This window comes from Podarcis vaucheri (assembly GCF_965113315.1).
Source record: "Podarcis vaucheri genome assembly, chromosome: 14".
NCBI classification, from domain to species: Eukaryota; Metazoa; Chordata; class Lepidosauria; order Squamata; family Lacertidae; genus Podarcis; species Podarcis vaucheri.
In genome coordinates, this window is record NC_138752.1 from 38,844,796 (window position 1) to 38,867,115 (window position 22,320).

General features: G+C 42.5%; 2 protein-coding genes across 7 annotated transcripts in view; one reads left to right on the forward strand and one right to left on the reverse strand.

Annotated features, from left to right (window-relative positions):
• Nucleotides 1-14,825, reverse strand: part of IFT140 (intraflagellar transport 140) — an 80,686-nt gene extending 65,861 nt beyond the window's left edge. For both annotated transcript variants that reach the window (XM_082200022.1, XM_082200021.1), the window contains exons 1-9: nt 14,683-14,825; nt 12,777-12,932; nt 11,687-11,908; nt 9,970-10,091; nt 8,586-8,728; nt 5,273-5,445; nt 4,179-4,270; nt 2,794-2,900; nt 1,437-1,585 (exon numbers count right to left, since the gene is read on the reverse strand). In XM_082200022.1, the coding sequence (XP_082056148.1) occupies nt 1,437-1,585; nt 2,794-2,900; nt 4,179-4,270; nt 5,273-5,445; nt 8,586-8,728; nt 9,970-10,091; nt 11,687-11,908; nt 12,777-12,923 (1,155 nt within the window). In that variant the 5' untranslated portion in view covers nt 12,924-12,932; nt 14,683-14,825. The remainder of the gene's footprint in view (nt 1-1,436; nt 1,586-2,793; nt 2,901-4,178; nt 4,271-5,272; nt 5,446-8,585; nt 8,729-9,969; nt 10,092-11,686; nt 11,909-12,776; nt 12,933-14,682) is intronic.
• Nucleotides 14,826-16,155: 1,330 nt separating this feature from the next.
• Nucleotides 16,156-22,320, forward strand: part of CRAMP1 (cramped chromatin regulator homolog 1) — a 47,989-nt gene continuing 41,824 nt past the window's right edge. The window contains exons 1-2 of one of the 5 annotated variants that reach the window (XM_082200025.1): nt 16,156-16,358; nt 19,262-19,680. In XM_082200025.1, coding sequence (XP_082056151.1) covers nt 19,263-19,680 — 418 coding nt within the window. In that variant the 5' untranslated portion in view covers nt 16,156-16,358; nt 19,262. Of the gene's footprint in view, nt 16,359-18,465; nt 18,679-18,847; nt 19,106-19,261; nt 19,681-22,320 lie in introns of those variants that run through there. The other 4 variants (XM_082200023.1, XM_082200027.1, XM_082200024.1 and 1 more) reach the window with 4 other exon arrangements.

Here is a 22,320-nt window from a genome sequence, read left to right on the forward strand (position 1 = left end):
AGAGAGATTAAGTACAACAAGTAACTCATTTTAAATTAGAAAATTAACACAATGCATTTGAACTACAGCATTAGATTCTTTAAAAAGCATGAGCAAAAAGCGAATACCACTTACATTATTTCTTTTTTAAAATGTTAACTCAGTGAAGTTCAAAATTCTATAGCAGTTTTCATGCTTGTGGATTTGGAATGGAATGGGAATTGTCTTCTGGGCCAGCCCCAGGAGCACCTAACCAACTGGAAGCACTGATACAAGAAGAGCCTGTGCTGCCACTACCCCTCTGGCCCACCCAAGGATGTCACATGGCCCTTCTTTGACTTAGGGGATTCCTGAGTGAAGTCCTAGCACAATTACAGTCTCGTCTGCTTCATGAGAGTCAATGAGTGCTAAAGCAGGTTGGACCCCTTTAAATCAAGAGGCTCCTCTCAACAAAAGCAGAGCTAGCTATTGAGATAGAGCTGTAGTTCCTACTTAAAGCTTGGTCTGAGAATGACTGCTGCTGAAGCAACATCTGTACCCATGGATTCATTTAAAAAAAAGTTTGATCTTTTATCATGTTTTTAATATTCTGTTGGGAGCTGCCCAGAGTGGCTGGGGAAACCCAGCCAGGTGGACGGGGTATAAATAATAAACAAACAAATTAACTCATGGCCCTCTAGACATCCTACTCCCATCAGTGCCAGACAGCATAGTCAATGTTCAGGGATGATGGGAGTTGTAGTTCAGAAACATCTGGAGAGACACAGGTTCCCCGCTATCTAGTAGTATGGAGTGGCTCTCTTTTACAGCTCATACTCAAGGCAGCGCGACTGGGCAAGACTGGTTAATACTGTAACTTCTGATATGACAGAGTGTATAGAAATTTTGAAAGCAGTTCCCAAATTGTTTTAATTTTACCTCTGAATGATGTGACTTCTATAGCTTACAAAACTCCTCTTATGTGGAAGGATATATCCAATGGAATTTTGATGAAAAACTAGTTGTCAGCTCATGAAATCTTGTCAGATACAAAAATTTGTCATGGTTTTGTCCTCTGTGAAATAATTTTTAAAGACAGTTGGGGAGGACTGGGAAATGTACAGATGTTTCCTTTTGCAAGTGATTCAGGAACCATGAGTCAAGTGAAACCAATGTGCCAAATAGATCGGGAGGGGAAACCAGCAAGATTCATAAAAGTTACAGAAATCAGAGGTACACATCTGCTCAATGAGAGTCCAGCCCTACACTACTATAACTGGACATGCAATCAAATATATGCATACCTACTTAAAATAGGAGTTGGGAAAGAAGAGCAAGGAGGAAGGGTGGCAGCAACCTGTTTCAGGCAGTTTAATATGTGCACCAAACCTGCTTACTGTTGAATGAATCCTCCATGGTACACACTATTACACCTAAATAAACAAAAAAAGTAGAAATGAATATATTCGCTGCTTTACCTGTACTTGAACTATATTGCCCTCAAGCTCAGTAGGTGCTTGAAGCTTCCAGCTGTCCTTGGCTTCCTGTGAGCAAGTGCTTTGGGCAGGGGATGCCACTTTCCTCCACATAGCTATCTTCCCTCTGTCGGTGCCAGCTGATAGGAGACCTGCAAAATATACCACACTCTTCTGATCAGGCCAACACCATCATCATTTATATTGGACTATATAAAACCCAACAATCTACCATGCTCTAGTCTAAGCAATCAAGTCTGTATAACACAACTTGCGTTTGGGAAGGGATGGGAACCCTGTGGCTCTCAAGAGGTTGTTGGATTATGACTCCCATCATCCTGTTCATGCTGTCTGACACTGATGGGAGTTGTGAGTTCCAACAACACCGGGGGGGGGCACAAGTTCCCCACCGCCATGTAAACCTTTGCCTAGTGTATGCACTGTAAGAAGAATCCCCAAGAAAAGTAATCAGCTTTTCTCTACAGATGTGGCAATGGCAGGAAAGCTAGCAACGAGTTGTAAAAATGAAAGGTGCATATAGAGGAGCTAGACAAGGACAACAGGGTAATAAAGTCCTAGAGTGAGATGTGGGGTGATGAAAAGAGGAAAGGATTGAGGGAGATATAGGGAGGAGGTAGAGCTTGGAGGAAAAGGGTTGGAGAAATAGAGAAACAAAGGATTTCAGTTTTAACATTGAAGGAGACAAGAGTGGCAGCCACACATAATACTAAGCTAGCCAAATTTAATTTAGTAAGTCACACACTGTACAAATAACTTGAATCTGCATCCAGGACTAAGAACACTCCATAGCCCGTAAAACTTGAATGTTTGGCACACAGCACAAATGCTGCCTCCAACAGTGGCTTGGGATATTAGGGGGAAATTGATCAGTGAAGTGTATTAAAAGTATCTGTACCTCCTACTGCCTTTCAGTTCTCCCCACTGCTCAGCACCTATCTCTGGCTTCTTTGCCAGCCTGGCCATATATTTCTTCCAGATTCTGAACAGCATTCAGTGTCCAAATGGCACAAAATAAAGTTTAACGGTAGCAGTAATGTATTGCTGCACTGTCATCTGCACCGAGCCTTTAGAAGTGGAAGGCCAAGGAATAATCTATGTGTGAAGGCACATGTCCTACCTAATACCTGTTAAAATTCCTCTGTTTTACAATTTATATGTTTATTTTCCAAGCTCCTTCATTCTGTTAGGGATTATTACTATATATAAGCAAGTTACATTTAAATTTCATAGCAATTTCAATAGATAACTCTCAGCCAAGCAGAGTGTAATTGAATGAATGCCATGGGACTGCAAATTTGAATAATTGGGTCATCAGAAGTCAACAAAAGTTCTTCCTCACCTTTAGCATTGCAAAAGGAAACACAGTTGAGGCACTCTCCTATCTCAAACCCAAGCTGCTCATCCAGATCCAGTACATAGTTCTCACCTTTCTCCAAGTCCCAGAACCTACAGAGAAAGTACAGAGGCGGGTAGGTAATAAATCATCTTGTCAACAAGCTGGCCACAGGCACAGATCCTGCCCTCAGCTTTTCTCCTCCACATTTGCCTTTTTGGTGTAGCTTCTGCTCTTTTGTAGCAACCTTTACGCACAATGAAGTCCTCCTTGTCTCACTTAGCACTGCTCCAGGGAAGTAACAGCTAATGGTAGAACACACTACAATGGCATACTGTGCCTTATCCTGGATTGCTATGCCTTATCCTGGGGCTCTCCACATTGGGGGGGGGGCTACTGCAATTCTCACCATCCCTATCCATTGCCATGGCGTGTCAGAGACCAGGCTGAGGAGTACAACTCTGATGCGGAATGGTCGGAGCCTACCCCTACCCCTGCTCATGGCCAGGATCCTGAAACTCCACAAGAGCAGTGGAGGAGTGTTGATTTGGAACAGTGGTTTGCTGAGGGTCACAGTTCGGAAGATAATAGTTGGGCAGAACAGTAATAAGAAGAAAGGGAAGAGAGTGAGATAGCAGGCTCTCTCTCACTGGAAGATGTACATCCTCTCAGTCCTAAGGCTAGGAGATTAGATAAGGTGGCTTCGCAAAAGGCTCAGTGGCTGAGAAATCAGGTTGCTAGGAGACAAGAGGACGGAAGTGACTAGAGGGAAGTGGGAGGAACCTTAATTAGGAGCACCTGCACTCTGAGAATAGTGGCTTGTTCTTTTGCTGCATTCATTAAGCATTTCTGTTACTGGTAAGAGACTGCTTTCTCTTTGTACTGCTTATCTACGGGCCAAGGGGGGAGGAAGCCCAGCTCCCAAAGCCTGACATGGTGACTGGAGCTGATGGGAATGTAATCCAACAACTGGAGTGCATCAGGTTGGGAAGTCTGCTATAATCCTTTTAACAACAACACTACCCAGCATTTTCATAGAACATTCCAAATGTTTGAAGGCCTTCACATACATTCTCCCAGTAACCCTTATGACAAATTCACAAGCTAGAACAGCATTATTATTCACATATTTGGGGGCAGAGGTTGAAGCTAAGAGGCTTTCCTAAAGCCATCTAGCAAGTGTGTGGCATAGGCAAGATTTGTTGAGTCTGCAGCTCACATTCTTATTGGCCCTCAATATGGTGGTCCTTTAAAATGGGGGCAAATGGTTCACAATCAGGCTAAAGACACTGTTCAATGAAATTTATCTGAAAAATGACATGGTATCTAAACAGCAACACAGCCCACAACCTGGTACTAAGCCAAGCTCCCCCCCTTGCCAGTTTTCTTACCTAAGAACTGTTTCACCTGTTGCTGCTATAAGAAGGCTACGGTCAATCAAAATGATATCAGCGGAATGACCCATTCTTCCACTCAGCTTCACCTGATAATAAGTTATGCAAGGAGACAGTATTGAAAACACAAGGTCATCTCTTTGTATTACTTGGCAGCAATGGGCTTGGGGTGGAATCATGGCAAATAATGAGGCTACTTCTCAGATAGCTCATGTTTTTAAGGCTTGAATGTATGTTTTTAGGATCAATGTCAATTTGCTTACAACTGGATGTTTTTAGTTGTCAGATAATTGTACAACAAAGAATCTTATAGTGCTGTAAAAACTAACAGATTTATTATAGGATGCATCTGACAAAGTAGACTCTAGTTGACAAAAACATATCTTTAGTCCTCATGGAACCACAAGACTTTGTTTTTCCTGTGACAGATTAAGACAGCTATTATCTTCATAACAATGCTTCCTATGAAAGTCAGCAATTGCTGTCATTTCACAACTAAGGGTATACGGCTGAGAAAAACCCTACCCAAATCATACATAGAGCTTCCTTGTAAGCAGATGATTCCTCACTTGCTTCACTGTCAGGGACAGTTCTACACTTGCAGAAGCAAGTGGGGACATCCTCCTGTTGCTCCAATTTAGGGTAAGTGTTTCGTTGACAGCTACACACTGAACGTTTTATGCTGTCTTAATATGGAGTTGGACCATTGGTCCCAATTAGGCCAATGTCTTCTCTGACTGGTAGCAGCTCAGTCCAACAGGGGTCCTTCCCAGCCCTGCTACCTCACCAAGGAGTATTCTTCATGTAAAACATACACCGTACTACTAAGTGTTCTTTCTTAAAGTTCATGGCCAGCTTAAATACATGGCTCCAACCTAGTGCAGTGTAGCTCAGCGGACTCACTGTTTTAAGCAAGAATGTTCAAAAAGAGAGAACACTTCAAATGCTCAACTAGCAACTGGAATCCTGATTTCCACAATGTACAATAAGTTGCCTTCAAGATTCTTTTGTGCAGCCTGCAGACTAGTCAGAAAACCAAAGAATCAATTTTCTCTTTTAAATGATGTTATCATACAGCCCATGGTGCCTACCTTCAAGACCTCCTCTGCTTCTCCTTCAAGAGAAATTTTGTGAAGAGATAAGAGGAGAGTCTCCGTTATTACTACCAATATATCTTTTTCCATGAAAAGCAGCTTTTGGACTGAACTCTCTGTGGTCAATGCCTGGCTTGTTTTCCCCCTCTCGTTCACATAATGCACAGTTCCTGCAATGAATCAAGGTTGTTTCATTCTTGTAAATTATAATATTACTACAGCTTAAATAAAAAGTAATACAGGATCAAGCTTATTTTGCTCAGTATCCATATTGCCACAGACTTATAATACAGTACTGTATTACAAAACAGGCTTCTCCCTTGGTTTTACTATAGCCAGGTCGTTTCAAGAGAACACTAAGTAAGTCCTAACAGATATTGACTATTGCAAGTTCTTGAAGTGCATCACACCAATTTACCAGAATGGAGGTTAGTGCGGGGGGGGGGGGACACAACAACAGTACAATAGGAATTGCTTTTCTGTGCTGGTCAAGATCCAAAGCTCTTAAAGCAGGCTAGCACTGCTTTAGCATTAATGCCACCTGCCTTTTTCCTACCTGTATAATCTACTTTGCTATGCTTCCAAGCAAAAGAAAAGTAGAAAAGGTACCCAATAATGCATACTGTTTGGGAAAGTGTGAACCATTATTATGTTCTTGTCAAACATTATTATAAGGCACTTGTCAAAGGTTGGTTCATGCATTACACAAAGGGAAATCAGAATTTATTATCAAGTGAACAACAAGGAGCTATAACCATTCACATCTTCCTGTAAGATACACATATCTACAAAAACATTTCTATCCACAGCTTACTACAATTTTTATTTTATTTTATTTTATTTATTTTACAAATGTACAGCTAAGGAATTTTAAGGGCATATCTAAAATGTATTATTATTATTACTATTGGGGTTTTTTCATCCTAAGGACCTGGGTGGGTTATAATAGTTAAACATAATGCTTAAAACAGTTTAAAAGCATATGTGTTCCTCATATGCTAACTGCTTTAGTTAAGGTATCTGAAGAAGTGTGCATGGACACAAAAGCTTATACCCAGAACAAACTTAGTTGGTCTCTAAGGTGCTACTGGACAATTTTTTAATTTATTTCGACTGCTTTAGTTAAGGAATATCAAAGCACCTTGCAAACAGGTTTTAAAAGAACCATGTATGTCAGGAAATTGTTATTTTTAAAAATATTTGTTTACTTCTTCACAATTTGACACCAGAAAGGGTTCTGAAGCTAAATGGTTCTTGAAAAGGATTAAAAAGAAATCTCAAAACAAACAAAGGGAACAACTATACTTTTTGTACCCTTAACACAACAACCCAGAGAAAACATTTACAAGCAAAATTCTAAACACAAAGTACCATATTTTTCGCTCTATAACACGCACCCAACCATAACACGCACATAGTTTTTAGAGGAGGAAAATCCGTAGGCATGCCACCCGTAGGCATTTCCTCCATAACACACACAGACATTTCCCCTTACTTTCTAGGAGGAAAAAAGTGAGTGTTATGGTGCAAAAAATACGGTAATTCCCAGTACTGATGGCCAGTTCTTACAACTACAGAGTGGCCCCCCACTTGCATAAAGCTCCTATAGAGAGATTTAAAGCTTTTAATCAGAGATCTAAAAAACAAAAACCAAAAAAACCAGGCAATTAAAATGACTGAAAAGCCTAGGTGAGTGGAGCACCATTGTAAAAGCTTTAATTTGATTAGGATTCCAGGACTTTCAGCCTTGGTTTGTTTGACAGTTCTAAGTGGCCAGGATACTGCAATACAAAGTGCTGAATATCGTTATGCAAGACCACCCACTGTTTCAAGATCCTTTATTAGTAAAGAGGTACGGGCTGTTTGGGGCTTTTCATTGCCCTGTAGATAAAGATTTCACTACAGAACCACACAAAGGCTCACCTGGAAAGTTTACAAGAGCTGTGCTAATATGAGGACAAAACTTATATAGGGTCTGAAAGCAAAAGGCAGCAAAAAATTAATGCACCATAAAGAGATGATACGATAGTGTTGAAATTGGTATTTCTCACTTTCAATATCAACAGCGTAAATGGTGGGAGACCAACATGTAGATTTTAGAGAAGTGAAATAGCTCTCCCTTACCCCCCAAGAGACAGCTGTCCCTTATAACACAAACCTGTAGACATCCAATGAAGCTGAATGTTGGAAGATTCAGAACAGATAAAAGGAAACATTTATTCACACGGTGCAGTTAAACTATGGAACTCGCCTCCCACAAGAGGAAGTGATGACCACTAATGTGGATGGCTTTAAAAAAGGATTGGACATATTCACTGAGAAGGCTAACAATGGCTATTAGCCATGATGCCTAAGCTCTGCCTCCACAGTCAGAGGCAGTAATACTTCTGAAAACCTGTTGCAGAAAACCACAAGAAGGCAGAGTGCACTTATGTTCGGGTCCTGTTTGAAGGTTTCCCATAGATGGGTAGGCATTGAGAGAAGAGGATGCTGAACTAGATGGGCTATTTTCCTCTGTCCTTTCCCTTGTTTTGACCCACAAAAGGTATGGGAAAAGGCAAAACTTGTATGATTTAAAGATATACCTCTATTGCTTACCACTAGGTGGGGCTGTGCACCTACAAACTAAGAGACTATAAGAGAAGGTAGATGCAACAATATTGGTTTTGTCAAAAACAAAAAAAGAAAAAGAAAAAAGAGTGCTATTCTCATTTGGCATGCAGCAATAAGATGTAGACAAAACCAATATTGTGGCATCTTGTATCTCTTACAGGGGCTAATTGGAAAGCGGAAAGCAGTACAAGTGTGTTTTTAAATCATGCAAGATTTAGAGGCCCCTTTTTACGATGTCCTTTTCTTCTTCAGAAAGGAAATAACAGAATACAGTATGGTAAAGTTAAGTCTGATAAAAGCGAGTCTGAGGAAAGTACTTTACTGGCAGGGGTGTGACACTTTCACCTTGTTAGTATTCTCATGCAAACCTGTGCTGTACTGCACCTTTAATCACAATTTTACTACTACTGTATTCTTAAGAAATCAAGTTTGATACAGTTTAACAAATACTATTATACAGTCAATAAATTCAGTCACAAAGTCTGTTTCCACAAATGATCTTTGTCTAAGAAAATAGAACTTGGAAAAAGGAGGATCGACTGATATCTTTCACCATAAGAATGGAGAAAATTGGACTGGAAAGATCATCCAAACCATTCCTTTCAGATTTATTTATTTTTTTACCTCCTCACAATGTATAGGCAAAGAAAGCCTCAATAAAGTGACTTTTCCCACCAGGCTACAGCAGTTTCCGTACCATCTGTCACACTGATGAAGAAGGACAGCCCTTCTTGAGGTCCCATTTTCAGAGGCATTCCCATCCCAGATTTTCTCCAGTTAAACATGTCCAGGGCCTTCTCATCTCCACTGACTGCAGCCTTTGCTAGCTGTACCAAGTCCCTGCAGGCAACAACACAGCATGTTATTTTTGGCTCCTTTCTTGGAGGAACTGTCAGAAGCAGCCATCGCTTATGACAAAGGGGAAATGCTCACTCCAGGCCTAGAGCAGAATCCCTCAAACTATTGCAAACATGATTTCCAGTATTAGCTCTTTTCCAGTATTAGCTTGTTTCTGGATGTTATTAGTAATTAAAGAAAGTATTGAAGGTGTTATGTGGTAATTTAATTTTGTGCTAGTGGTGTGCTGAAAGTTTAATGTTCAAAAACAGAGGCTTTGCTCCCTGTCCTTCTCTTTGCTTCTGTTTTTTCTGTTTCGGTGACAAGCAGCACTTTTAATCTGCTCCAAGGCCATTTCACCTCCTGCCCCACCCCGCAATGACACTGTGGAAGGGTCAGCGTCATAGCCATCATGGCATAGTGCCCTTCCAGGGTCACTGCCAAGGATAAAAAGATGCCTGTGGAGTTAATTACTGTAATGTGTTTCACAAAGGGCTGTTTTTGAAAATCAATCAGAAACCTCAGTTATTTCAGAATATGGCAATTTCAACAGGTCTAATCTGAGTAAAACTTAGTTGAATACCACCCCCTGGTTACCAACAAGATCTCACCACAACAAGAGAGATTTTGCTTGCTGTATGTTGACAAATCTACACTGCATTCAGAAACAATTCTCTCAGGTCTTTCATAGCTTTTGTTGCTGCTTTTTGGTATTTGTTGTTATTTTTCTTGGTTTTCTTTTGCTTTTACTAAAATTTAAGTAAGACACTTTTAATGGTAAAAGCAGGAAATAATTTTCCAGATAAATTAGAACAGAAATGGAGATTCAAAAGCAACTAACATGAGATAGGATGTTGTCAGTTGCAGGTAACGATGAACTATATCTGGACAGAGAGCAGGAGTGCAGCCAGAATAGAACTGGTGATGGGACCATGAAAGCAGAATAGAAAAGCAGGTTCATAAGAAGGCAAAGGACCTGGGCATGACACTGAAAAAGTAGATTAACTCCAATAGAGGGTTTAGGAGGAAGGCAGACAACAGTAAGTAGCAAGGTCAATTAGTAGATGGAGTAGAAGCTTTAATGAACATAAATGGTGGGAGTATATGAGTTACAAAAACACTCAAAATAAGGGGAGGTCTGATCCAACATAGATACTGTTGACTGGACACTGAGGAAGTCAGCAGGTCTGATTCCACCTGTTTTCTATTGCCTATCAGAAGTCTGGCCAGAGTGTGCTACTTACTCGCCAGGAGGGGGTGGTCGGAAGATGCAGTAATTGAGATGCTTTCCATATTCATGCTTAAGCAGAGGGGGCCCCTGAACTCTACCCCGCTGGTCCATCCTCCATAACACAAGGACACCAAGCTATAAAGGTTACAAGAAAAATTAAGATAGTTGACACAATGCTTTTATTACTGGCATTTTATACTGAGAATTGTGGTGTTGTTTTAGGATTGTTTGACAAAAGCTGGAAATAAGCAAATAAAGATAGAAAATACATTGGGGGGGCGGAGGGCAGGCGGGGGTGGGGGGCGCATGCCCCAGGGACGTGGCATGCCATCTGCGGGGGCGTTGTGCCCAGCGTGGGCAGGGGGCAGCTGCGATGGCACCCCACCGGGATCGCACTGCCAGGGGCTCTGCGCTCCCCCCCCACTCCTCTTCCTCCACCAGTGGATCCAGCGCATTGTAGCACATGACATCAGCATACACATGACAACATTAGTCTCTGATAGCCAGTGCTAGAAAATAAACATGAACAGATTGAAAATTGCAGCTGCCATGTCATATGAGCGTCATGAATAAGCCCAAAAGTTTTTCATTTCCAATTACTTTCATTTTTTTAAAGTAGCCAAGCAAAAGCCCTCTGTTCATCTACAGTGCACTGACCATTCCACATCTATGCTCAGTTTGTTAATGCATCCTCTTGGAACATGGGTGGAGTGGGCTTACAGGTGTACCTGCAATCTCCATGCATACCCCACAGGCAAGTACTAACTTTCAAACAGGAAACAGACAATTTTAATAATAAAATTTTAAATCTCTGGAGCCAAAGCCACCTCCACAAACTACTATTAATGTTGTTGGGTTTTTTAAAAACCCAGAAGATCCTGATGACAGCTCTCCCATATCACCTGGTTTGACCCTCATGTTGCTCTCTTTTTCATTTTGCAGACACAAAGCAGAGAAATATCCTCTTTTTAATTTTGCAAACACACAGCAGAGAAATATCACTTTAATGTTGACAAAACAGAACAAGCTGTGGAAACATACACTGGGCTTTTTGCTTTTCAACAATACCGTATATTCCTGTCTGTTCAGGACCTTCCTGCACTCTTATTTTGATACCCTTGCATTAAACAAGGAAGAGGTAACACAGCTCTTGAAAAAGCAGACAGAACGTGGTACATGAGACACAATGTGCTGTCACTTCAGTTAGCCACACACAACGTGCTACACACTGGCAACAGAATTCATCACATCAACAAACCAGTCGAAATGGCACAAACTAAATGAGTCCTCTGGTGATTGTATAGCTCAGACATTCTAAAACAACATAGACAACACCAAACGGCTGTAGGGTTGTGTCTTGAGGGGCTCCTACATTATAAAGGGACTTTTCTATTCATTTCCATATCACAGATAATTCCCAGAATTCCCACAGCAAACACAGGCCAATGGAGGTTTACAGCTAGACAACTGTACTGTCTGCACTCTCAAAAGTCAATATAGTACGCTAGAAAAGTAGTCCTAGGTAACATAAAGACCTGTGGATTCTGGCACTCCATTCCCAATATTGGCCTCCTACTTTGTTTCCCGGTCCTTTAGAATGCCTCTTCCTATTCTTGTCCCAGGACACTGTTGCCACCTCCACATTTCTTTCAGTTTATTATACAGCTGCATGTCTGTAGTACCTATTAAAACTATGTTCATCAAAGAACCATTTTGATTTTGCTACTTACTTTGTCGCCAGAAACTAGTCGGGTGCCATTAGTACTCCAGCTTAGAATTGTAATATCAGCATTATGGTTGGAGGGTACCGCATGATGTTCCTTGTCCTGCTTGTTCACCACCACCACGTCGCCCATCTCACAGCCCACTGCCAGTATCAGTTTGGTTGGATGCCAACTGAGGCATGTGGCCTGGAAGCTTCTTTCCAAGTGTGCATCACTTACATATTCTCCCTGCAAACAACACGACACAGATCTTTTTTACATTCCTTCTTTTCAGCCTTCTGAAAAGTCAAGAATTCTGCGTTCTCCAAATAAACTGGTGTTCTACCTCCAGAGGTCATTCTAGCTCCTATCATGTGTGATACAAGAAGCCCTCCTTTTCTACCTTCCACTGAACTAATTATGTTTAAAATAAAGTTAAAACTACACTGTAAGCTGAATTTTGTTGCTTGGTAGAATGTAGAAAAAAAGGCCTATGGTTTTGCTCTGCAGTGCATAAACACACTAGGAAAAGGGTTAGCATTGGGGTGGCCCTCCAGATATTGTTGAACTTCCTTCCAACTCCCATCAGTCGCAGGAAAGATGCTTTCTTCCTCCTACAAGTTGGGCTTTTGTAATTATTTTTAATGCTTTCTGTAAAAGTCTAACTGAAAAAAACAATGAAAAAAAGGCCTCATCGTTCTTCTCAATTGAGAAAACACAGGGTAGGCTCTTCTCTCTCTCCAGGTCTTGCAAAAGGTAGCACAGAGGATGGTGATTTCTCTAAAGGCCCAACTTGGAAGAGGGGAAACCCTCCGTTTTCCTTTCCCAAGACAAGGTGGAAAGGAAAAGTGTTTTATATCATGTCTAATCAGAAGCCTGTGGGCAGAGTGTGTGTTCTTAAAATATTTGCACAGCACCTATAAAACATTAGACATAATAACAGCAAAGTAATAAATCCTGAGGTAATTCAATGGATTTAAAGTGAACTAGGACACTGTGTATATATAACACATAAAAAACTGAGTTTAACAAAACTGAACTTCTGTATCTTTACAGATGCAGCAGTGTTCAAAGCTAGTGCAAAAAAAGAAAAAAGAGAAGGTTTTAGAATGCTCACCTGTTCTAGAAAAATATCCACACTGCCACCAGAGTTTAAATTAATAGTTGCAACAGCCAAAAATGGCTGCTGAGGGTGCCAAGCTATGTGAGAATGGCATCCACGGGACTCGAGAGATTCTATACGATGATCAACGTACACAGCCATGATAAAGAGCTACAAGACAAACAAGTATTTAGAGACAAACGAACTGTAAAATGAGTCCTGAGCATCAATAGGAAATGTAGTCTAATCTACATATTTAAAAGATATATAAAATTAAATATGTTTGCATTCCATTACAGTGCAAACACAAGGTATTTAAATTTATATTTTTTAAACAGTAGCCCTTCTCTCTCCACCCTACCAGGGTGAGAAGTGGAGGGGGAAATGCAGCATATGTCTACCAAAGCTCATCAGTGCAATTATTTCTGCCACCCACCAGCAGGTCAGAAAAACCCTTGCTCCAGACAGGAGCTGGGAGATGTGATGTCCCCTACAAGGCACTGGATCCTGCAGGTCACTAGGTCAATCTGGTCCAGATTCACTGAGAGTAGGCTTCCCATAATGGTCCTCACAATACCTGCAGTCATCACCTACTGCGTTACTGAGTGATAGAACTCACCTTCATGTAGTCTTATTTCATTGTATTCACCCGGCACGAGGGGTGAAATACGAACTGTATAAATAACCCAGGCCAGAATGCAGATAAAACATATACTAAACCATTATTTACTTCTAGAAAGTAATGGCCAGAACAAGTAGCTGTTCTATACAGAATACTAAAAGAAGAATTTTATGGTTATTCTAACTTAGCCAGCTCTCATCTGAAGGGCTGAAGAACATTGGAGCTAAAGGAGGGGGGCTTCTGAGGCCATGTCATATGTGGCCACCATACACACTTGGGGCAAGCATGGGAATGAATACACACCAAGAGGAGAGAGGGAGATGGCTGATGTGTAATTTAGATATGAGCCAAGTGAGGAGGGGCAATACTTTTTTGCTCTCTTACATGCCCACCACATGTGGAAAAAGGTGCCCTGTCTTAGCATTTCCTTTTTCTTTTTTTTTGGCGATTCATCTTTATTGGTTTTTTACAACAGAAATGCTTACTTAACATAAGATCGCAATATGAAGTTTCAACTTCTTGTTGATATACAAATATTTCCAAATCATAATAAAGAAAAAACAAAAACATATTCTTTGCCATTCAACTTATTGATGTTCTAATTACCTCTGACTTGCCTTCCGTTCTTCCTTGGTTCTTTTAAAGTTCTTGGTTGGGATGCCTATCATTGTGTATCTAGATCAGGGTTTCCCAAACTTGGGTCTCCAGCTGTCTGTGGACTACAATTCCCATCACCCCTGACCACTGGCTCTGCTAGCTATGGATGATGGGAGTTGTAGTCCAAAAACAGCTGAAGACCCAAGTTTGGGAAACCCTGATCTAGGTTGTTGGTAACCAACTTATCCCCTCACTTTTTGATGTTTCTCATTACAAGAGTTAATCTAAACCGGTCAAAATTTTACCATTTCCAGCAAGCATTGGATCCTTTCTTATACAGTACATCTTGACGAGTTTGCTGGGTGTTAGAGATAACATCTGTGGAGCATTTTAAATTCCTGCCTGGGTCTCACAGGTGTTAAAAAGGCAACCCAAAAGGTGGTGAGAAGCCTCAGCCACAATATCAAGCACACACAGAGAGAGACATACTGAAGAGACATGATGGCCCTCACATCAACTCATCCCCAACCTGAGTGCGCATGAAAGTTACATTTCCCTCCCTTCGCCCGTGACAGGGCCGGCCCCAGTTCGGGCCACGGCCTTCGCGAGCAGCAACCCCCACCCCCGAAGAGCTTATCGAAAGAAGCGAGTCCAAGTTGAATCCCAGCTTGCCCCCAGCCCCACCTCGAGTTTGTCGCTTACCGGCTCACAGCGCCACCTCAGCCCGAGAGAGAGAGGCCTGGCGGGCCTCAAGCCCGACTCAACGAGATGCTGAGCGTTGTTACCCTTGACAACGGCGGCCGTTACGGAAACACCCGAACACGGAGCCGAAGGAATGCGAAGTTTTCCGAAGGGGAACGCTTCGCGGAAATCTTCACGGAAACCCCCGAGCTCTCAACTCGCTGCCCCTTAGGTCAGTTGTGTTTCTGTAGGAGCAAGAGCGCTAGTTCCAGCTTACTTGTAAGTAGTTTAAGTTCCTGGTGGTTTAAAAAGCTCCCCTTTCCTTAAGGCATTCCTTCTAAGGAGAGTTGAACCTCCCTTTCACTTTCTCTTCATGTGTGCAAAGAACGCGGGGGCTTGGGGGGGGGAGCAGATGGTTTGCATGCATGCATAAGGTCTCAGGTTCAATATCCGCCATCCGCAGGTAGATAGAAAAATCCCAATGAAAAGCGAGAGAGGCCCTGCCGGGAGCGCAGGCAAAACTGGTGTTTATTTTTATGTTGCAAACACACACACACACACACAACCTGCAGACTGAAGCGATATACTCAAATGAATTCTTATCGCTAAGAGTCTCGTTATAAATACTGTATGGAAATAAACTCTGCTGAATGCATAAACTGGCTCCTTTAACGCGCCCACGGATCCGAAATAATTCTGTAATGAACAGAAAACCACAGGAATGGCTCACAACGGGCTGGAGTTAGTATGGTTTGCAAGGCAATAGCTATGATAATTTCATCTTTTTAAAAACAGTTTTCCATGCCGCTTCCAGCTACATCAGCAAAGAATCTGTTGGCATCTTCAAGAATAACCGATTATTTACGTTCTAAGGTTTCCTGAACTACAACACTGAATCTCACCAGGTGCATGAAGATGCCATAATAAAGCAGCTGCCTTTTAAGATGCCCCCAATTAAGCAGAGCATGCCTCTGATGAAGGAGGCTCTAATAATCTACCAAAGCTGACTCCATGCAAAACAGTTTTAATACTCTACTACAAGACCCTTTGTTAATGCTGCAAAACTCAACAGGCCTTCCCCCTATAAAAAAATCCCACCGGCCATGTATTCTATTACCACCTGCCAGTCAAACAGGAAACTAGCCAATGGAAATGCTAGCAGATGACACGGGCCCTTCCCCTTTACGATCGGCGCGCGTCTATTTCCTTCTAGCCAATGAGAATCTGGTTCTAACGCTTCGGCCCCTCTCCCGCCCTCTTTGCTCTTCCCTCGAATCTCGCCTCCTAACTCCCGCCTCGCCATTGGCCCAGTTCTGGTCCGGTGTCATCAGCCGCGCGCGGCTCTTCGATTGGTCACCTTTACCACCGCAGCCTCTGGCTCCGCCTTCCTGCTAGCTTCGGCCGGCCAATGAAGCGATTTGTTTGGGGTCTGTGGGGGCGTGGCTGTCTGCGCGCTCAGCCGGGCCCGTTGGGTGCATTTCCCCAGCCCTTTGCTTCCCGCCCCTTTGCTGAGCGCGGAGGCAACGAGGAAGCGGAAGGGGACCTTATCAGTCTCCAGTGTACCAGCAAGGCGTAAGGGTGGGAGTAACAATCCAAGGGGCTGGGGAGATTTGGGCAGCGGAGCGGGACCTTTCAAGATCGGCCTTTAGGCTGCAGGGATCTGGTACCGGCGTCGCAACGGTGCATCCATGCAGCAGGTAGGACTTGGGCCCAAATCCTATTCCTTGAAGATCGGTCCTTCCCTTTCCAGGATGTGTATCGAGAAGACTTCAAATGCAACCCTAAGCTCGCGTGTTAGCTAGAAAGTAAAATGCAGTGGGACTGACTTCTGGAGAAATGTGTATAAGATTGTAGCCTCCGAGCCCCGGCTGTCGGAAGTGAGATTAGTAAAGGGCTCACTTCCTTAGAGCGGGTCTGGAGGGAAGAGATTCGTTTCCTTGGGGCGGATCTGGAGCGGTAAAAGGGGGGGGCGATTTAGGAGACGGCAGAAATCATTGACGTTAAACTGCTGCCCCAAAGAGAACGGGAAGGAGTGAAATCGATTGGGGATTATGAAGGAATGATTGAGAACTTTGGGAAGCTAAATTGTCCTTTGCAAAAAAAATATTACATCAACACAGTTTGACAGGAGTGACGTGGAACCAAAAGTTGAAACTGGAAGCAGGAGAAATAATGTGGGTGGAATACTTTACATTCGGGATGAAGCCAGGAGGCACTGGACACTATCTGGGGAGAGGACGGGAGAATGGGTTCGGTATGTTGGCGTTAGTAACTTTCAAACAGACTAGAAGATCCAGCCTCTTTACATAATTGGGCTCTCATCCTGGATGTTAGACGTTCATTTATTTAATCATCCCTTGTGTGGAACTGAATGCTGTAAATCTTTGGTCTTTCAGTAGCACAGAATAATGAAAAAAAAATCAAAGTCTTTCAAATGTCAGGTGATCGTCATTGCTTTTCTGACTAGTCCTGCCTTGTTTATGAAATTTGGATACCTATTGTGTGTAAAAAAAAAGATGACTTTTAATTCCACATTAAATTTTATGGATTTTAAAAAATTGTGTAAACTACTGACACAACATAGAATAGCCCAAAACAATTAAAAAATGTGCCAAGAATGTAAACTTGAAGGCTTTGGTTCCACCTGATGCTTTCTAACAAATATATGTTTCACAAAAAATTTTTGGGGGAAAGAGAGATTACTTCCATATATGTTTTAGGTTTGGGTTTGAGGCAGAGAGGAGTGATTGATAGTCACATGTAATGAAACCATTATGAAACAACTGCATATCCCTTTGTAAAATGTGTAATACTGATGTTCACTTCAATGAGTTCCGCACTTTTAGCCTGAAATCTGGGATTATTTTTGTTGGTTATTATATTTTTGGTGGTGCTTGAATTTTGATTTCTGTTGTGGGAAGGAAATAGCATTTTATATAGTTCAACATGATCCTATGTCTATTTGCTCATAAGTATGTCACACTGAATTCAGTGGGACTTACTTCCAAGTAAGTGTGCACAGTTTTGTAGTGATATTGTCCTCTCTTGTACTCTTGAATTATTACTATTTTGAAAGTTGTTTTGGCTTTACCATGCTTTCAAGCACTTTGCAAATTTTTTGAAGTTCACTAGTTTAATCTGCATGTACATTATGTGTGTGTGTGTGTGTGTGTGTGTGTGAGAAATACAGAAAATGTGTTGTGGGTCACAGCAGAATATGCTGACATAGCATTGGGTAAACACTGAACTCAGTAATGTGTAAGTAATAAAGATTTCAGTAGCATCTGAGCACATTTGTTAAACCCTCTGTGACTATTGGGCAAACTGGCTGGTCACGTATGTCTTAAGGGTGGGGAACTGTTTTGAATCTGGTTTCAGTTTAGCTGCGGTTATTCCAAATGCTAAAAAACCCATTCTATAAGAAAGCAACAACAACAAAAACTAAAAGAGAAAGAATGTCTTTAGGAAACCATAGCTCTTTCTTTAGCTGTTTGAAGTGAAACCCTTAAATAACTCCCTCGTTTTCAAATGTAAAACTTTAAAAAAAATGGCGTGCAAGTGGTGCGTTTTGCGTTTGTGTTGGTTTTTTTGTTTGTTTTGTTTTTAAAAACAACAAGCTAATGTTTTAGTTGTTGGGGTAGGCTTGGCGAGGAAAATAAACCTGGCACTCTTCTGGTTTGGAGAGGAGAAAAGTCGCCGTATTTAAGGGCGATTCGGAAAGGTGCTGAGCAATTGGGAAGTGGGTGTGTGGGGAGTTGTTGGAAATCTTTGTAGCCTTGGCCAGTCCCAGTCCTAGAGAGGCAGACACACACATACTCGCACACACACTCGCTCGCTCTCTCGCTCACACACACACACGAGAGAGAGAAAGAGAGAGAGAGACGGAGGGAGGAGGCGGCAGCGAAGCTGCTTGCTGCATCTAGGAATATGAATTTCCCCCCTCAGTAGGTCGGATCGCCTCGGCTCCATGGTGAGGAGAAAGAAGAGCCCCCCTGGCCCAGAAGACCCACACAATGGGTAGGATGGGGTGGGGGAGAGTCACTTTTTAGGGGACATTTCTCTCTCTCTCTATCTCATATTTTCCCCTCTCTCTTTTTGCTGGCCTCTCTCCCCGTGTGCCGACGAGGGTGCTCCCCCCCCCTCCGGCTCCTCCTTTCCGTGGCTGCCGAACGCTTTCCCCCCCAAACGCCCGAGTTTGCCTCGGCGGTTTTCCTTGCTAAAGGCGCCCTTAACCTTCCCGGCGAGGGGGCAGGGGGCTGCCCGGCGGCGCTGGCTACCCTTTGGAGGGGTTCCTGGCCTCCTTCCCCCCCTCCCCTCGCTTCCCCACCACCGGCACAGGTTGTTGGGTCGGGACAAGCCAACGAAAGGGGATTTAGTAACAAACAACGGCGGCCATGTTGAGAGGAATTTCTGCAGCTAAACTTCTCCCCTCTGAAGGCAGGCTGTGTGTGTTATGTGTGTTTGCGCGATGTGGGTTTGCATTGTGCTTCGGGGTGTTTTATATTTTTTCCTTGTTCCTCTGAAGGGGTCTCTTGGTTGACTTTGTGCCCCCTCCCCACTTTGTCTCTGTCTCCTTCTCCTCCCCCCTTCCTCCACATAGGATGACAGTGAAGCTGGGCGAAAGCAGCAGCAGCAGCAGCAACACCAGCACGACGACTACTGAGGAAGGCTTGAGGAAGCTGGGCAAGCGAGCAGGTGAAGAAGAGTCCCTGGAAGAAGGAGCAGGCGAAGGAGGAGAGGCAGCTCCCAGCACCAGCAGCACAAAGGAAGAAGAGGCGATCACTCAAAGCAACACTAACCGGGGGCCCTTCTTGGCAACCTCCACTTTGCCCCAAGCCCCCTCGTCCTCCTCCTCCTCCGTCCAGCCTGCCCACAGCAACGACCAGCATCATTTCCTCAGGTCCAGTGTCAGACCTCAGAGCAAGAGGTTAAGGAAGGATTCTCAGGCATCCTGCGCAGTTGGAGGTGGCAGCAGCAGCAGCAATGCAACCGCTGCTGCATCAGCAGCAAAAGGAAAAGGTACAGTATTGACCTCGCACCCCTCCTAAAACACACATGCCACGGGGAGGAAGGTGCCTTTGGCATCCGTTGCCAGTTTTGTCCCCTTGACACCTTGCTTGGGTGATTGTTCTTGCTTTGCGTTTCTGCCACTGCTTTCGTGCATCCCGAGGTTTTTCGCTTGATAAATCTGTAGTTTTGTTTATTCCCCATATGCATAGAAAAGGGACCAGGAGCCTATTACTAAAGGGCATTTTTTAAGAATCCCTGGAGGGGGTAGCATTGCTGCTGCAGCAAAAACAGCCAAGTCTTGTGGTGCCTTAAAGACTCGCACATTTATTATAACATCACATTTGTGGACCAGAGTCCACTTCAGCAGATGCATCTGATGAATTTGACTCTAGTTAACAAAATATTATGTGTTAATCAGTTTGTGAATCTTTAAGGCGTCACAATACTTTGCTTTTGCTTTAACTAGCTGTGGTCAGCTTTAAAAGCCATGGTCAGTTGATTGGGGTGGGGCTATTAAGTTAGAATTGAGCTAGAGGTTTGAGTCCCTGATTCCATCCTGAGTAGCTAGCATTTGGCTTTTTTGTCATTTCAGTTGTTACCAAATAACTAAGTTGCATTTATTGTCCTTGTCAAAAATTTATTTGTGAAACTAGTTGTGATAAAAGATTTAATTCTGGGGCATGTTTGGTTGTGTATGACACTAAGCCATGGTTTATTGAACATTGGTTTGTTAAACCATAGTTTGTTTGATCAACCATGCCCTCTCTAGAGGCTTCACTAGGCTTTGATTACTTCCATTGAACTGCATTCTGAAGCTTAGGAACCTTGTTTGTTTTAACTATTGCTTGATGCTGTATACAAACTCAGCACCTTCCTTAACCATGGTTGGTTTGTTCACTCCTACCTTAAGCACTAATTAAGTCACGAAGGCATGAGGCAAGAGCATCTTGAAAACAAACCAAGCTTTTGCAAAGTACAGTGGTACCTCAGGTTACATACGCTTCAGGTTACATACGCTTCAGGTTACAGACTCTGCTAACCCAGAAATAGTACCTCGAGTTAAGAACTTTGCTTCAGGATGAGAACAGAAATCGGGCTCCGGCGACGCGGCAGCAGCAGGAGTCCCCATTAGCTAAAGTGGTGCTTCAGGTTAAGAACAGTTTCAGATTAAGTACGGACCTCCGGAACGAATTAAGTACTTAACCTGAGGTACCACTGTAAGCCATGGCTTGCTGGTTGTCTGTGGGACAACACCTGGTTTGATAAATAGACCCTGGCTTGGCATTGCTGCATAAGTATCACAACCCATGCTGCTTTATGCTCTTGATCAGTGAACCTTTTATGTGTTTGTGTTAAGCATGGTGGATAGCTGAACAAATTCTTGTTCTTGAGGATATACAGCCCTTATTCATTGCCATCTAACTCCTTATTGTGTTGGTTGGTTGGAAGGCATTTTAGGTAATCCCCAGTAACAATATTTGACTAAGGCAGGCATAGGCAAACTCTGCAACTCCCATCATCCCTAGCTAACAGGACCAGCGGTCAGGAATGATGGGAATTGTAGTCTCAAAACGTATGGAGGGCCGAGTTTGCCTATGCCTGAACTAAGGTTTCATTATAAAGGACTTTCTACATCCCAGGATTTATTTTATTATCAAATTGCCTTTATAGGAAAAAATTAAATATATAAGACTTTTTTTAAAAACAACAACACAAAAATTGTAATGAGCAGCTTTATCTGTTAAAAAATAAATCCGCCCAACATATATTGGATGCTGAGAGACCTATTTTTTAACAATAACATTAATAATAATAATAATAATGCTGAACAGAAGCACATTTCATAAGATGCTGCCTATTTATGCAAACCATCTAAATGCTGGAAGGTTTCTTTTAAATAAGAATTGCAGCACCCTTTATATAAATATGTATTATAGAAGTCATTAATGAAGATATTGATGAGAAGTCTGATGTCAGATCATATTCCCAAAGTCCAGAGGATTGATCTCAATATTTTCTCATCACACAATTGGTTCTGTTTTAACTTACTATCAGGGCATCGAGTATAAAAGCTTGTGGATTCATTGGGGAAATAGACATTTTGACTGCAAACCCAGTAAAAGGGAAAAATGATTCCATCACATTGTGCAGAAATCCCATTTTGGTTGCTTAGCATATTTCTCCCTTGCACTATTTCTTAAATATGCATCCATACACCAGCCCCATGAAATCTTTAGCCCCAATCCAGTGCTAGTCACACTAGTAGCCCCTTACATAGATGCTCAGTCCCATCTACAACAAAAGACACACCTATCCATATTAGTGGTGTCTAGATAAGCATCTCATAGCATATTTACATTTTCTGTTTGTGTGCAGGCTTATCCTCCATTGGCACTCTATTGTTGAATTGGGGCATTTTCCTTTAAAAGAAGGTTTTGATAATCTGAAGTTGATCTAATTTTTATTTTATTGTTTACAATTAATGTAAACATATTGGATTCAGTAGTATGCAAGCTGATCTGATTATTAGTAATAATTAGGAACATGGGAAGCTGCCTTCTCTGACATTTGATGTCCAACTAGCCCAGTATTGTCCACTCTGACTGGCAATGTCTCCCGGCATCTTCAAAAGAGGTATTTCACATCACC